The sequence below is a fragment of the Topomyia yanbarensis genome, chromosome 3 (genome assembly GCF_030247195.1).
Source record: "Topomyia yanbarensis strain Yona2022 chromosome 3, ASM3024719v1, whole genome shotgun sequence".
Lineage (NCBI taxonomy): Eukaryota > Metazoa > Arthropoda > Insecta > Diptera > Culicidae > Topomyia > Topomyia yanbarensis.
The window spans coordinates 134,992,956-135,010,587 of NC_080672.1; the positions used below are offsets into that span (position 1 = coordinate 134,992,956).

At 39.2% G+C, this 17,632-nt stretch overlaps 1 protein-coding gene across 4 annotated transcripts in view; it reads left to right on the plus strand.

Annotated features, from left to right (window-relative positions):
- The window catches only part of LOC131693795 (lissencephaly-1 homolog), a 163,314-nt gene extending 148,166 nt beyond the window's left edge, over positions 1-15,148 (plus strand). For all 4 annotated transcript variants that reach the window (XM_058981936.1, XM_058981935.1, XM_058981937.1 and 1 more), the window contains 5 exons: positions 2,554-3,011; positions 3,075-3,388; positions 11,885-12,040; positions 12,100-12,295; positions 12,357-15,148. In XM_058981936.1, coding sequence (XP_058837919.1) covers positions 2,554-3,011; positions 3,075-3,388; positions 11,885-12,040; positions 12,100-12,295; positions 12,357-12,430 — 1,198 coding nt within the window. In that variant the 3' untranslated portion in view covers positions 12,431-15,148. The remainder of the gene's footprint in view (positions 1-2,553; positions 3,012-3,074; positions 3,389-11,884; positions 12,041-12,099; positions 12,296-12,356) is intronic.
- The last annotated feature ends 2,484 nt before the right edge of the window (positions 15,149-17,632 follow it).

Consider the following 17,632-nt stretch of genomic DNA (forward strand, 5'->3'; position numbering starts at 1 on the left):
GATTTTTGTTTTGAGAATGGCAAAAAAACGAAACACGTATTTCCTTTCTACAAATAACAAAGAATCAAATTCCGCTCTCAAAACTAATGTTTCAGAATAGCGGTTCCACGAATATGTACGATAGTCAGAAAGTCTTGCTATTTTCTGAGAAACTGAGGGGGTCCGAATTACCCCCACTGTCTTAATAGCCCCAGGTTCCCCTATTCAATGAAATAGAATAGTAATACGTTGTTTACTAATTAATTATGTCAACGAATGTTCTATTAAGGCTGACTCCGTCATTACACGATGCTTGTGTGTTTGTGAAATAAATCTAACGTAAATTTTTATTTCTCAGAAAATAAAGTGAACAAATCTGAAATTCCTGGAATCACTAGGACATTCAATTAATATCACGTGATTAGGAATAACTTAAAATATATTGGAAAGGTCTGATATCATTTTTGTTTTCGCAGGTTGATTGTGAAAGCTTTCTGAATTGATAAAAGGTTGTTTTCTAAGTATTTATAGTTTAGCTTCCTCAAAATATTCTACACCAGCCTTTACATAGAATGATAAGTTTTTCAAGAGATTTTTTTTACGATCCAATGCATTCTAAGGAAGCTCGATGGGATTTAGATAGGATCATTGAGCTGGGCAGATCATATTGACCAGCATTACCTGCTGCTTGAGATCATTAACCTACGCCCTGCTAGGAGTGATTTTTGAAACACTGGATAGAAGAAGCATAAGTTCATTATTTAAGCGCTAACACACCATGGCGACAAAGTTTCGAATTCAACTAATAACTATCCACACGGCATTTGTTTTGTTATAGATTTATCTGAAGAAACGAATTTTCTAGGTAGTCAGAATCACTTGATTGAAAAATTTCAGAATGCATTATTATACATGTACACTAGCGCCACCTGCTAACAACATACCAAACTAAAACGATTAGAACCCGCACGGCCATTTCCTCTTGAACAACTTTACTGAAGAAACGAACTACGTGCACACTAACGCCACGTAGTGACAAAATTTTCACTCAAAATGTTCACCTCACGAACCATCTTGGCCATTAGAACAACTTTGCCGAAGTGACACTCTTTGTAGATAAGAAATATCTCGAGATATAAAATCCTGAATCTACCTTTCAAAGGTGATGCTAAACTCTTTGAGGTGTTGCAATATACAGTATGGGTGTTGCAATACTTATTTAAGCGTTTCCAAACTTTTGACGGATAGTTTAAGTGGATGTGTATGATTTTAGTGATTAGGTGCATCATTTTCTATGAGCTTTGCGTCGTTCTTTGGTGCTTAAAATTCAAAATCTTCGGGAGGTTGGCTCTCCATATCAACAAATTGCGGGTTCGGGCCGGGTTTGTTTCGGGTTTTCCAATTTTAAAATTCTTAAAATTCGAATTTTTTCGAAAAAAAATAAAACCGGATTCACTACAAACTAGTTTAACGACGTAGAGTATATTATTAATCGCTTTAGAGAAATCATTTTGCATGCTCATGGAAATTTTGACATAGTCACAATCAAAATAAATATGAAGGTTATTGGTTGAATGAAACAAGGTATAAGGCATTTTGAATTTCGTGGGAATTTCGTTCACATTATACGATCCTCTGTTATCGATTGCTAATATGGTGTGACGTATTAACTATTTTAATATAAACTGATTCATTTTACTGAATATAGACAAATCATTTTCTTTACCAGAAGCGGAACACGTGCCTCCACCTGACGCTACTAGACTGGCCTTCCTTGAGTCCGGAAAGATACCTTGTATTCGGTAATAGGAAAATGTTGTATGAACCTATTCACAAGTCAGAGATATGACAGAGCCGAAGAAACCTTAAAAGCAAACATCATTCAATGTCAATGTTAAGTCTCACGCATCTCGAGGTATTTGTGAATTAAAAGGACTTTGAACTTCTCTGCTATCACATAGTGTGTCCAACATGAACTGGTTAACTGCCCCCTTCTTTGCATGCATTCTATGGTATGCATGTATGACATAGTAAACTGTGATAATCGATGGCGAAATACTAATGGTTCGCTGATACGAGCAAATCAGTACTAATTAGAAGGGTTCAATTATCCATACACTTCGATTGCCACAACATACTCTCAGGTTCTGTGAGTGCACTATTCAGATTGCTGGGAGTGTTGAAGCAAATAGTTATATTTTTTTATTCGTTTTGTTTCATGGGAGAGTATTTCACGGAAAGTGGATTCCGATTAATTTGTTCCGTTTTCTCAATTAATTTCCATCCATCGGAAAGTGTTTATAATTCGGATGGGCACCGCAAGGTCTAGGGTAAGGGTGAAAACGTTCAAAAATTTTCCTGTTTTCAAAGTTTATTTTTGGTCGAAGCTACGGATAGCAATTAAAGCGACATTACAATAGGAACGGCGTCATCAATTTTATCAACTTGAGCTGACTTGGGTAGCATATTAATAGTATTGTTCGATCGTCTTATTAGAGATTATAACTAGTTATTATCTTTTTAATTGCGATCTACGATTTCAAACTAAAACGCCACGTTTTTTCTATCCTACAGTAACCAAGCGATTGCCGATTATCTTGGAAGCAATGGTTACACAGACGCTCTCGATGCATTCAGAAAAGAGGCAGATATGCCGAACGAAATCGAACGAAAGTACAGCGGCCTGCTGGAGAAGAAATGGACCTCTGTGATACGGCTGCAGAAAAAAGTCATGGAGTTGGAGGCCAAACTTTCCGAAGCGGAAAAGGAAGTGATCGAGGGAGCACCCACAAAAGCCAAGCGCACGCCCACCGATTGGATACCGAGGCCACCGGAGAAGTTTGCCCTTGCCGGTCACAGAGCCACAGTAACGCGGGTAGTGTTTCATCCAGTATTCAGCATGATGGTGTCTGCTTCGGAGGATGCCACTATCAAAATATGGGATTTTGAAACCGGCGAGTACGAGCGGACACTCAAAGGTCACACAGACTCCGTGCAAGATCTTGCCTTCGATTCACAAGGAAAAGTTTTGGGTAAGTGAACTTCACAATTATAGCTCAACAAAATATACTAATTGATTTTTTCGTTTGTGATAGCCTCCTGCAGTTCCGACCTGTCGATCAAACTGTGGGATTTCCAGCAGACATATGAGTGCGTCAAAACCATGCACGGACACGATCACAACGTATCCTCCGTCTCGTTCGTTCCGGCCGGCGACTATCTGTTGTCCGCTTCCAGAGATAAAACCATCAAAATGTGGGAAGTAGCAACCGGGTATTGCGTGAAAACCTTCACCGGCCATCGAGAATGGGTACGGATGGTGCGAGTCAATGTGGACGGTTCATTGATGGCGTCTTGCTCAAACGATCACTCTGTTCGAGTCTGGCAGACGAACTCGAAGGAGTGCAAGGTGGGTATCTTCGTGTTTTAAGCATCTTGAACCGAAGAGGCAGTGCACAGTGGCACGACGTTTTACAAAACCCCAAAAATCAGTATCATGTTGTTTTTGTGTTTTTTTTTGTTTTTCTCTAGGTTTGAGCAATTTTTCTCAAAATTTTATCAGATTTCTATGAGAAATGAAGTGCTACTCGTTGTAATAAATGATGTCGAGAATTTCTGTTCAATTCACACGAATTTTTAATACCTTAGAACTTTAAATGGCGATATCTCAAGAACTACACGGTCGATTGGAGTTACTTTGAGTTCATTGGAATTGGAATGATTGTTTTGAACAATAGAATTAAGCTTTTTGTGCTGAATCAAGTTACGTTCATTTTGTATCAAGAGGAAGCGGATGAGAAAATTAACATAACTTCAGTAATTTATATTTATACGCCAAGTTCTGCGAATGCTCGGTGTTGAGAGATATTTTTCGGAACTGCGAAGTGTAAACCATTGCATTTAAACGAGAATGCTTGACGAATAAGTGAAACTTTTGTATACCCATGAGCCGATAGTTAAAAACATGCGGTGAGACAGCTCCGTACCATTCTGTCGCCTTCCCTATTAGCTACTTTGTCTTGCCAGAGTTTACAGTCAGTTAGATTCTTTCAGACTTCTTTTTGGAAGGTACAAACGCCTCTTCCATTACTCTGCAATCGACTTCAGTGATGTCGTTATACGAATCATTGGGCTAACAGTCGCAGTTTGCTAAACAGAACACGGAAGCGAACCCCGTACGGGCGGCATTGAACACCGACTAGCTTGACAAATCAATATCATTGATTTTGTCGAAGGTCGCGGGTAGATTCATGTAAATACTATCGGCGAATATATCGAGTACATACGTTGTGGATGACAGCAGGTTGAACTTTGTCTATCGTTTAGGACAATTAGTGCTGGTCTGCGATGTAGTGCTTTCTGTAGAAAATAGGAGCTAAAACAATCGGCTCGACTAGTTTTGAAAACGGCACTTAACTGCCCATAATCACATGTTTGTCCCATGCTCTATGGAATTTTCTATGTAGATGGAACTGACACGTGATTCCTCGATAATTATTGATGTTCGATTTATTTCATTTTTTGTGTATAGCAGTAGTGAGATTCCCGGCGTCAGCGACTTGTGGTGCAAAGGCGCTCGTCGGAAAAAAATCACTTGGAAATATGTCGGAGAAGAGTTGGCAAATTTCCTTAGTGTTGGTGTCCACCGGGAGATATCCCGGATTCTTTTCGTTACTCGTTCTCCGTGCTGATCGGAGATTTGTACCTTGGCGTGATTTTTTCATCATTTCCCTGATGGGAAGGATTGGGGAAGTGGTAAGGTTGGGGGTAAGGAAAATAACGACCCAGAACTATTAAAACAGAGCATTCTGCAGCCCCAGAAGGATGCTAAACGATCTGCAGATGCTACAATAGTAAGAATAAAACATCCAACCCCCGGAGGAATACTGAATCTTTATTCAAACAGGGAGCGGATATATCAACACCCCGGGGGATATTGAGATAATAGAACGACAACACCTCCGCTGAGATGTCATTCAAATACGGCTTAAACTATAGCTATTTACCACACTGGGTTAGATACAATAGTATATCCTTGTGTTTCAGCTCTCTGTAGGTTCATCTATGTAGAGAGAACCAAAAATCCGGATACGCAATTGCATTACTGCAGCACAGTTACACATCAAATGATATGAAGTTCCGTAATCGGATTCACAAAGATTACGAGAATAATGCTCAACACGCTGAATAGTAGCCATGTTTGTTTGAACGCACGTTTGCAAGCTACGCTAATAGTTGACATGTTCGGATGCAGCCCAAGAGCGAATCTTGTGCTTAATTCAATTTAAAACTGGTTCTGGACCAACGAAGTCAGTCGCAGCGCCCGCTCTAGCCAATTCATCCGTCCAATAATTTCCAGTAATACCTGAATGATCGGGTTCCTTATAGAAGGTAGGTAGCATTTGAAATGCTAAGTTCTTCTACTTGAGTTCGCCATGCGATTACTAATTTCGATCTAGAATCTGTCGAACTAACTGCATTCAGGGCAGCCTGACTGTCAGAGCAAAAATAGATTCTCTTACCGCAAATTCCGTGTTGCAGTACCAATTGTACGCCACACAAAATCGTGAAGATTTCTGCTTGGAATACGGTACAGTATCTACCAAGCGAATGAGACAGGTTTAATCTTATTTCGCGATTTCACGATATATACTCCAGCACCGTCTCGGCCCTCCAACAAAGAACCGTCAGTACAACAAACTACATATTCTTTAAGTTGTAGATTCGTCCAGCTAGACAGCCATTCCTGGCGAGGTGGAATTCTCACATTAAAAGTTTCAAAATGAAGACTACGTGTGAGTGTAAGGCCACTGGGAACAAGTGTATACTCATCCCAAGTAACCATTTGGGGCCATGATTGCTTGTTGCACGACCTATTAGGTTACTGTTCCAGAGCCCAGTAACCTTTAGACGGTAAGCACAAGAAAATGCTTCTTGTATCCGAAAAGCATGTAGAGGTTTTATGTTCAAGAGTGCCTCTAGAGCAGCAATAGGTGTTGTCGAGAACGCACCAGTCTTCGCCATCAAGACCATCATCTGAAGATGATTTAACTTTGATTGGATTGTCATAACTTCTCCCTTCTGCCACCAAACAAGGCACCCGTATGCCAGTATTGGTCTAACTATTCTTGTGTAGATCCATTGAATGTACTTGGATTTGTGTCTCCAAGATTTGCCGAAAGCCCGTCTACATTGGCCGAAAGCCATGCAAGCTTTCTTGATTCTGAAACCGATGTTAGCTGTCCAATTAAATTTTGAGTTTAAAAAGTTTAACAACGGAGCTCCGGTTGTAATGCTTCGTTGCGTGAAAACGCACCAATGATGTTTTATTTGGATGAACTGATAGTCCAACATGAAGACACCACTGCTCCACTACACATAAGGCTTGTTGCATCATATCAAAAAGTGTGTTAATGCAAATACCGGTAATTATTATATGATAAACATCCGTGAAACCATACGTCGGAAACCCAAGCTCATTAAATTGCCTCAATAAGCCATCGGCGACAAGGTTCCATAGAAGTGTTAACAGAACACCACCTTGAGGACATCTGCAGACACTCAGTTTCCTTATCTCTACTTGTCTTAACGATGAGCACAGATGTCGGTTGCTAAGAATTGCGTGTATCCAGCTCGTAATACTTCCAAAATGGATTCGAAAGACGCGTTGTCAAAAGCACCTTCAATATCTAGAAAAAAACTTCTAAACTTGATTGATTTTGTGAAAAAGCTTTTTCAATGTTGTGTAACAGTGTGGTAATAGACTTCCCCCGCTGATATGCATGTTGCATTGCATGCAGCTGGTGCTCGCCCAAGCTAGTAACCCGAATGTAGTAGTCGATTAAACGTTCCACTGATTTGAGAAGGAAGGAGGTCAGGTTGATCGGTCTAAAGCTCTTTGTCTGCTCATAATTGACGCGGTCATATTTGGGAACTAATATTACAACTATTTCCCGCCACGCTAATGGAATGTACCCTGTTGTAAGACTTCAACTAAGAACCTTTTTCAAAATAAACTCTAAGTGTTCATATCCTCCTTGTAGTAGAACTGGAATGATTCCATGTTTTCACGGAGCAAAACTTTCAATCGCCCATTTGATCGATTCGTTCGTCACAAATCTACGAGCAAAGCCCAAGAATCAGAATTACCTGAAAAGAAACTCAGAGGAAGTCGTCAGTGATGGCTTCGTACAGCCTTGAAAGTCTGTGTTAAAAGGACAGTTGAGTACTACATCTTTGTTAGACGAGTATTCACCATTAGCAGTTCTAATCTGCTGACATGAAAGTTTTTCGATATCGAAAGTAACTTATTCTGCTAGTCTCGTTGAGACTTGAGATATTTGTGCAGAGGTTTTTCCAACCACTTCGCTCAGAGGATCGAAGGGCATTTCTGCATGCTTTGGGAGACAACTTGAAGGCCTCCAACCCGTTTCTGCGCCTGTGATTCCTAGCTCTTCTACATAACTTTTTGAGTCGAACAAGTTCGGTACACAGTCTATAGAGAACAGTTGCGCAAAGAGTGAAGTCAAAAAAAGCCTACCTATCGAGCACAATTGGAATACATCTCTGATACCTCTGCAGCAAAGTTGGATTCTAATTTTGCTCGATAGGTAGACTTTTTTCGGCTTCATTTTCTGCACACTCTTTGCGTACCTTTATACTAGGGCCTTTAGTTCGGTATTCCGCCAAGATGTTCCTCTAGAAGTAGGCATAGCTCGAAGCGGGCAAGCCTCTTGGTATGCTGCTACCATGAGTGAGTTTGTTTCATCCACGACCTCACCCAAGTCATTTGGGAGATTCAATCTTCGGAAGATATCCCTGAAACCTAGTCGCCAAGCCCTCTTCGTAGAGGTCCCAGTTCGTCGATTTGGTATTATAATATATGACGATATCTAGCGAGTCGTTTAAATGATAAAAGACGATGTACTTATGATCAGATAACGACGGTTCAAGCTGGTTTGCTGCGAGCCACTTTGCAAACTCATGCGTAATACCGTCAGAGCAGAGAGTTACATATAACACCGCTTCTCTGCCAGCTCGTGCAAATGTTGGGCGGTTTTCTGCATTAAGTATGTGCAGATTTGTACTACTTAAGTATTAATTCGGTGCCTCTCAAATTGATATCTGAGCTGCCCCAAATCATGTGATGGGCATTTGCATCACTGCCGATTATGAGGGGAAACCCATTGCTGCCACTGTATGATACAACCCTTTTCGATTCATCAGAACGTGATGGTTCATTGCGCGGCAAATATGCCGAACTATAGACCTATTTCTTGTTTAGTTGTCAGCAGTCATATTGACTGTGACAGCACAAATAACGCAAGTTGTGAGGTTGGATATAAAACATGCGTTAATAGCACTATTCGCCGGTATACATGCACGAGGCATTTCACGTGAATGTGTCATGTCATTTTTGCTGAAAGCTGCGAAGACGGGGTTAAGTAGCTTTCCAATATAGAAATTTCCTTTATGGAAATACGATTTTTGAACCACAGCTATGGAAGCATTTCCTTCCTGCACAAGACGGGATAGATTCATAGTGTCTGTACGTTTATGCTAAAGATTAATTTGTTCTCTAACCATACTTGCACTACACATTTGGTCGGTGTTAAGTCAGACCGGACCAAGTCGCAAAACATCAAAAAATGAGTTAATGTTAGCACTGGATAAAGAATTTCTTCATCGATTCGAGTGTGCATCTTCGTCGCGAGCGGTTGACTCTTGTAGAGCTCCCTTCGAGTCGGTTAATTTTCATTATTTTCGGCGCAGTTTACTGCCTCCCGGTTATCGAAAGTGTCAATAAGGGTGCAATTTAACGATTACACAAGGTGAAGTGGCTTATAAAAGCATTTTCGGTATATTTTTGAGTGACGCGAGTGGTGACAGTTTGTGAAAATCGAATTCCGGCAAATGAAAAAATATCTTTTCCTCGCATTACGGGCCGTCGATTCCCGATGCAAGGACAATAAAAGTGCACAGAAAACATCTAGAAACACAGTGTATATTCTAAAAATAGTGAAAAATGGTTTTTCAGAGAAAAATATTCAATCCGAAAAGTGAAAAAAGATACGGCAATAAAAAAAATTAGCATATTCAAATAATTGGCGTTTCACCAGCGACTAGCGACTACCAGGTGTCGCCTCAAAATTCTTCGCCGGAAAAATAGGTGGCAAACCAGCCAGTCGGTGCTCAGCTAATTTCGTCCGCGTCCCTTGTCACCTATATTTATTGGGTGTTTCATAGGCGTCATTCATCTTTGGAGCAGCCTTGGATATTCAACTGTTTTTTTTTTACTTTCTTATTTTTTTGCGAATGAGTAGAGGTTTTGATTCTTTAATATTCGGGATTGCAGATATTTTGTCGCATGTAAATTTTGGGTGTTCGTTGATGGCACTGACAATGATGACTTCATACATGATTAGGTTTGAGAATTGACAATTCGCGAGAGGAATCGGGGACCGGTAAGCAATTACCTTCAGTTATGTCAGCACGAAGAATAAGTGTTTTGCTGTCATGTTCATTGGTTAGCTTTCAATTCTATCTCATGCCTCCACGCGAGTCTAAGTTTATTAATGGCATTTGGTTCTTAGACCGGCGACGACCGGGTGCTATCAGCCTTCTGCCAATAGTAGCAGAATGAGAGGGTGCGAACAGATCTTGCGGAGAAAACAATACCGTAAAAATGAATAGTTGTTGGGAAATCAGATCCAATAAGACTTTAATTTGACTAGTATCGATGATCGCGGGTCAATACGCACTGAAAATTCGCCGCGTCTGTTTTAATGAATCTAACTTCAAGTTCCGTTATTGGTGGCAAGCCCGTGCATCAGGTTAACGATCCTCTGTATCTCCCTTTAATGTTCGATATAATCGTTCGTATACGTGTATTTCGCAAACAATCCGATATTAGAAATAGGAAACACTTTCGTTGATTTACAACATCTCGAGCTATCATAACTCTTTGTGTGTATAATGTGTTATCACTCGGTAGTTTGCAACCCAAAAAATATATTGTGGAGAAGGTATAGCGAAATTAGTCTAAATAATGTCGCAATAAATAGTGATCCGGCCTATTATGCAGATAAGATTAGCTTTTCTAGGTAATACTCCCACGATCGGCTGTGTGAAGTTGAAATTGCTTTTGTTTAGAAAACATAGGATACTCTCGGTAGCCGGCTACCCAGAGTTTAAAAAGAACCAAAAACTAAACAAGATCTTCTTTTTCGAGCGATCGTGTTCTCGAAAACTTACTAAACTACTACCTAATAAACTATGTACAGGTCGCATCGCTTGCATGAAGCGAATCCTAGAACACCAACTTCGCGACACCTATGGAAGAGTCTGATGAACCTTCTGTATAACATTCCTCATTTTATTCAAACGATCACCGGGTAAAATCAGCACCGACACGATAGAAACCCCGAAAAAATTCGTCGCGTGATTGAATATTATTAAGAAATATAAGCAGTGCTCCTTATAGCCGGCTTTTCGGAGTTCAAGTTGCTTATTTTACTAATCGTATTAATACAACAAATGATAAATTTCCCAAATTCTCGGCAGCCGGCTACCCAGAGCAATTACTACATGATAACGCAATTGGCACACTTACTAACAACTCTCCCATTCCCGTGATACATGTGGAGATGCAGAGGATTCCTCGGTCTCTAGTAGCAACATGTATCGGACTAACATTCCTTCTTTTCCCAGAAGATCTGCATTCGGACGTGGCCGGCGTCGGTATTGATCAGGATGCAGGGATCAGAATAGATTGTACAATGTGGCTCATCATGTTATTCCCAAACATGTTGTTCCAATGAACATTTTGCAACCTAATTTGGTTCTGGTCAATAACGAAGTAGCAACTACGGGCGATCTCTTATGCTTATGCTTATGCACTGGATAAAGAATTTCTTCATCTACATTCCACTTTTACCAGATTTGAAATATGAAACAATAAACAAGAATTAAGGTAAAAATTATTTTCCAATTATAATGTAAAGGATGCTGCGATTCAAACTTTAAACGCGTTTTTCTCGAAATCAATGCGCTGTCACTTAGTCCGGTCTGACCTAACACCGACCATTTCATCATAAGCACTTGTTGTACACCAGAAGAACATGATCAAGCATTCGACTCTCAAATATCCCAGCTGTTAGTTGAGAAATTTCAGTTCTTTTTGCACTACTACAAAAGTACGTCTTCCGGAAACAAAAAAAGTAACAGTAAGAGTCCTTAATTTCACTTATTTTATGAATAAATTAGAGTTTTTAGTAATGTTTATACATCCTAAATGCATCAAAAATTTAAACAAAAATCATTATTGTATTTCTTCGATTTAAGCTGTATGCACACGAGGCAACAGGACACGCGCCACAAAACAATATTCATTATGGATTCTGCTGTAGCTATTACAACGCGGCCACAGCAACAGCGTTGGAGTAGGTAGAATAAAATCCATAATGAATATTTTTGTGACGTGTGTCCTGTCGCATCGAGTGCGAATAGATTTAATTTAATTTATACCTTTGGATAGATAATCTGTTCATAGAAGATGTACACAGGGAATATAGAATCGACCGACAAAAACTGCGAAATTCCAATTTTCTCACAGTTTTCGTTTTATTTATAACATTGGGTGAACATCTATCCGGATTCAATATTTTTCGAGGTACATATTTGAGATCTAAATAATTTCATTGATGAATTTTGCATTCCTTATTTTCTCTCGAGAATGCATTAATATTTACCCAACGAATATTTTCAAAACGTTGTTTTTTGACATCTTGATATATTATTTCATGTAGAATCTTTAAATAATCATATGGGGTAGACGCGTTTCAACTAACACCACACCAAGCAGTTCAAAACTTTGAAAAACTAATTGAAACTCCTTTTCTTACAGGCCGAACTACGAGAACACGAAAACACAGTAGAATGCATCGCTTGGGCGCCCGAGTCGGCGGCTGCGGCAATCAATGAAGCAGCCGGAGCAGATAACAAAAAGGGAGCCCATCAGGGGCCATTCCTTGCATCCGGGTCTAGAGATAAAACAATCAGGGTAAGTTTTGTAGTATCAATTCAAAGCAAGCACCTCTAACATCGTTTGATGTTTTGCAGATTTGGGATGTCAGCTCTGGGCTGTGTCTGTTCACACTCGTTGGTCACGATAACTGGGTACGCGGTATAGTGTTCCACCCCGGTGGTAAATACATTATTTCCGCCAGTGACGATAAGACGTTACGCGTCTGGGATTTGCGCAACAAGCGCTGTATGAAGACACTGTATGCTCACTCACACTTCTGTACATCCCTTGGTAAGCATCAATTCAGTTCAGTCTTTCGAGAATTAAATAACGATTTTTCTACACATTACAGATATGCATAAGTCTCACCCGTTCGTCATATCCGGCAGCGTAGATACGACAGTGAAGGTTTGGGAATGTCGCTAATCGAACATTCGCAGGACGTGTGTTTCCGTAGTCGTTTTTTATTAACTCGATAGTGATGGGAAATGAAACAACCGCAGCAATGTGGCATTAGCAGCTGAGTAGCCCTGGAGATATATCTATTTGGTAACAACTTTAAACAACAAGCAAAAATACGCTAACATTCTGCATATACACATGATATTGAACAACAACAATGAAAAACTACAATGGAAATAATACCAGTAAAATATTTAAATATTAATACCTTTCTTTCCTTCGTTCATTGAAACACCACATGCAGTTAATGTTTCAATAGTATGAAGTTTGGAATAAATCGAAGCAGCAACAATACTGAATGTAGTAGTACGACACACAGTCAAACTAAAACAACAAACATATTATCATATTATATTCTTATAATTACTATTCATAGCAAGTAGAATTCATATTGGAAGCTAAAGCAGCATAAAAAATCAGTAACGTTACGATCGTATATGCACTTGATTTTGGGTAAGAACAAAACAAGTGATTCGAAGAAACGGCCTCAGACTTGTGACACCAATATGCGAACCGAACCGTTGAGACAGATTGTGAACATAAGCAAAGGACGAACATCGCAGGAGACTTCTGGGTAAAACGACGAACACCGAAATCGAACGAATATTTGGGAAAACAATTCGGGAATGGTCGAAAGTGTGATGATTATTTTTCTCTTGTTGTGCACCGTGGCGCAAACGTTTGTTCGAGTCTCTGTATTGATTGCCAGATAGCCGGGGCGGTTTCGAAATTGTTTTGAAAACATTATGCTGATTTGCGACATACCGTGTATGTTGCGATTTATCAAGTTCAAAATCGTAAAAGCGAGTTCAGATTTGTAGATTCGAAGTACACAAATCACCGATAAACTACAAATCTAGTTTAGCTAACGTTATATAAACTGTAATGCATTTAGCTTTCTCTCCGACGTTACCTGAAGAGCCATTTTTGTTCACAACAGTTGTCCAAATAAGTTGCTCAGTGGTCAAATGAAACGATTTGCTGCGAATTCGTTCCCTATAGTTTACTCTTCGGTGTGATCAACGTCAGCGTTGTTTCGTTCCGTGTACATACATAATTATACTCATAGCGGCCCGATTTAGAAATATTTTTGTAACTTCTCACGAACATAAGCCAATTTATTTTTTACCGAATTACCGTACTATTTTGCCACTTCTAGTAATAGAACATTTTCCTCCTGTTGCCCTGAATCTTATTGAATAAATATTTATAGGGAAGGGTAAAGGCAAATGAGTGTGAATGTACGAGCATGAGAACGACGAATGCAAAGCATGTGCCGAGAAAACAAGAGGAAATAATCTTCGAATACATTCAGTCCTTTCTGTAAAAAATGCCCAAGATGACATATATCCTAACTGATCTACCGGGGAATACATGTTTACTATGAGGAGGTGAAAAAGAGGAGAGCAAGGATTATTAAGTTATTGATTATAATTAATGGTAAACTATATGAGAAAGTAAACGATATATTAAAACTCTGGCTACAGTTCTAACCGATAACATGAAAATACTGCATTCTTTGAGAAGAGAAAAGCGTTTTAAATTAATGATAAAGAACAGCAACATGCTTAAAAGCTTCGACTCAATTCCTAACACGCTTTAAGCTATCAACGCACTTTAAACTTTTCAAAAACACACTAACTAATCCAATTCGGTTATATTTTAATATTTCTGGCCCAAAAAATGTACTTTAAAACAGCAGCGCTTTTTTCAAATATTTTTCCCAGCTGAGAGGGAGAAGCACGCCTACAGCATGTATAGCCAATTTTTGTTGATTCTACTACTCAAAAGTAGCAATCATAGCTTGTACATTATTTTGCTCAATTTTTATTTCGCGCCACCGCAAAGATCCCAATTCTCTTTTCACGCAACGAAAAGATGAAAAGGGATTTTGTTCGCAAAGCAAAAAGTTCTGATAACTTAGTTTCGTGCTAATTATTTTGAGTCTGTTTTGTATAAAAAATAAGATTTTGAACGGTTAGTTTCATTTCGTGGAAATTTCTTTTCGGAGTTCGTATTTTGCTAGCAAACACTCATCGTGACGTTTTGAGTGTCGAACATTAGGCGAGTAAGTTTCCGTTTCGACGAAAATGATTTGATTTTATTTTAAGCGATCCAGCAAATAAAATTTACAATCATGACTAGTCGAGTTATGCGGGTTGACGACGACGGGTTCATATGAACTGCATGGAAACTTTAGCCGAAATTCAACTCCGGTAAGAGCTTCTCAATTTGTTCTACCAATAAGAATTCGCCGACGGTAACAATTTGACATAATTAGGTTATTCGAACGAAAGAAGATTTTAGCAGACGCAGCTGTGAATTTTTTTTTAAATGAGAGTGCAAATACTTTTAGATTTAGTGTTACGGATAACTTGGCAATCGAAAAAACATGCAAAATTATTATTCTATTAAATACGTTCTGTTGACTTCTACGATAAATATCAATAGAAATCAAGGTTTTTGGAAAACGAAATTAAGACAAAAGCTAATCTTTTGAGGTACGATGATGAAATTGATAAACTACATACATGTATTTCAAACATCTTTAAGCCAAAAGTTACAATTTCACATGCAACATTAAATTTTTTACATTTTCTGACTACAACTCCTTATGTGAAAACAGCGTACTTCGCTTTGTAAATACTATTGAAAATGGTAATAACATATATTTAAAACCAACTCTGTTCTCTTATCATGGATGATGAAAGAAATCCCTGATATTTTCAAACTCTTCATTGCATATGTGATATTATTTTCTTATTTCCATTCTTTTTTCAACCTTGCACCTAACTATGCGTACTTTGTCAAAATCATAAATCATTAAAGAGGTATTTAGAGTAATTCTCACATGTCTCATATTTCATGCGTCCACGCGAATCTAAGTTTATTGATGACATTCGACCTTAGACAGGCGACGACAGGGTGCTAAGCGGGTGAGAATGGATCTTGGCGTGAAAACACTACCATAAAAATAAATAGTTAATCGGAGATCAGTCCCAATACGACTTAAATCTGTCTAGTATCGATTATCACAGCTCGATAGATACTGAAAATTCTTCTCGTATGCATTTATGTATCTTATTTCAATTTCCGTTGTTACTAAAAAGCCCGAGCACCAGGTTATCAATACCATGTATTTCCCTTCAATGGCCGATATTATTGAGTGTGCATTAAACTCTGGGTAGCCGGTTACCAAGAGTATCCTGTGTTTTGAACAAAGGCAGTTTGAACTCCAAACAGACGGCCGTGGGAGTATTGCCAAGAAAAGCTAATTTTATTAGCCTAATTGACCGGATCACTATTTATTGCAGCAATATTTCGACAATTTCGTTATTTCTTCTCTATGATATAATTTTTGGGGTGAAAGCCACCGAGTGATAACGCATAATATAACCAATCGTTATTATAGCGCGAAATGCTATAAATCAAAGAAAATATTTGAGGTGGGGTGATTGAACCTTAAGCAGAAAACTTTTTGAGGTGGGGTGATTGGACCATATGCAGAAATGCCATTTCTGGCCAGTGGGATTTAGAAGACACACACACATTATTTTTTCTATTCACCACGAGTCGTATCAGGCTCGTTTTCAGCTGTCAAAAAAGAACTTTGATTATTTTTAACTCTGATTGATAAAGGCCTATTTACTCCCTCGGTGAAAGTGAACGTGAACTCGATGCGCACCAAGTTGTTTTTTCTGATATCTCACTTATTAGTGCATAGAAATTGATGAAACTGGAACTAAACGATAGTACATTAATATACTTGGCGAATCCATGCACAATTATTCGATATAAATGAATCAATGCAATAATATTCACATTCCTCGATCATTTTAGATATTTCACGGCGAAATATGTTCGCAGTGGATATTTCACTTGTTCACCAGGAGTGTAAACGGGCCGATGGACGGAATTGATGCGGAGTGGTGAATATAAGTGTCATCGCTGTTCACAGTGAACCTTCGAATACCAAATTGCATTCTTAGAAACTGTAAAGCACTATTTAGACTCTCGGTGAAAATGAACGTGAACATGTGTTCAATACCTTCCATTGTTCACGGTGGAGGACGTCGTGAACAGTTTCATCAGCGAACAACGATTTCACGCTCAACTGGCAGCTTACAGTTTGTCAGAATGCAATTTGGTATTCGAAGGTGAACGTTCACCGTGAACAGCGATGACACTTATATTCACCACTCTGCATCAATTTCGTCCATCGGCCCGTTTACACTCCTGGTGAACAAATGAAATATCCACTGCGAACATATTTTACCGTGGAATATTTAAAATGATCGGGGAACATGAATATTATTGCATTGATTCAATTCTATCGAATAATTGTGCATGGATTCGCTAAGTATGTTAATCTACTATTGTTTAGTTCCACTTTCATCAATTTCTATGCACTAATAAGTAAGATATTGGAAAAAACAAGTGCATCAAGTTCACGTTCATTTTCACCGAGGGTGTAAATAGGCCTTAAACTGCCAGTTGAACGTGAAAACGTTGTTCGCTGATGAAACTGTTCACGGCGTCGTCCACAGTGAACAATGGAAGGTATTCAACACATGTTCACGTTCATTTTCACTGAGAGTCTAAATAGTGTTTTTCGCCGGGAGTGTAAACGCAACGATGGACGAAATTGATGCGGAGTAGTGAATATAAATATCCGGCCCTATTCTGCGCGGCGTGTGACGTGAGACGACTAATCTCACCTCACCCGAGTCGACTCTCAGAATAGGGTGAGAATAGTCACGTAAAATGAGGTGAGATTAGTCGTCTCACGTCACACGCCGCGCAGAATAGGGCCGGTCATCGCTGTTCACGGTGAACATTAGCCCACAGACTAACAGACATAACACTATGAGGGAATTCCCTAAAAAAATATCGATCCTACAATTTTCCCAGAACGCTAGCTCCACCTTTTATTCACGATCCCAAATACTCATTTACTGGTGCGTTACCCCTCATGAGTCACGCGCATTCGAGTTCGGGACACTGTAGCATCAGCGACAGTCGCGCGCGCATCGAATAAAAACAACAGCTATTTTGGTGGTTTTCGCGGTCTTTTTGTTTATCAAAGCTAATCGATCGTTAGTTGACTAGTGCTGGAAAGTGGTGATAGTGAAAACTCTATCAAAATCGGCGAATTAGAGCCGAAAA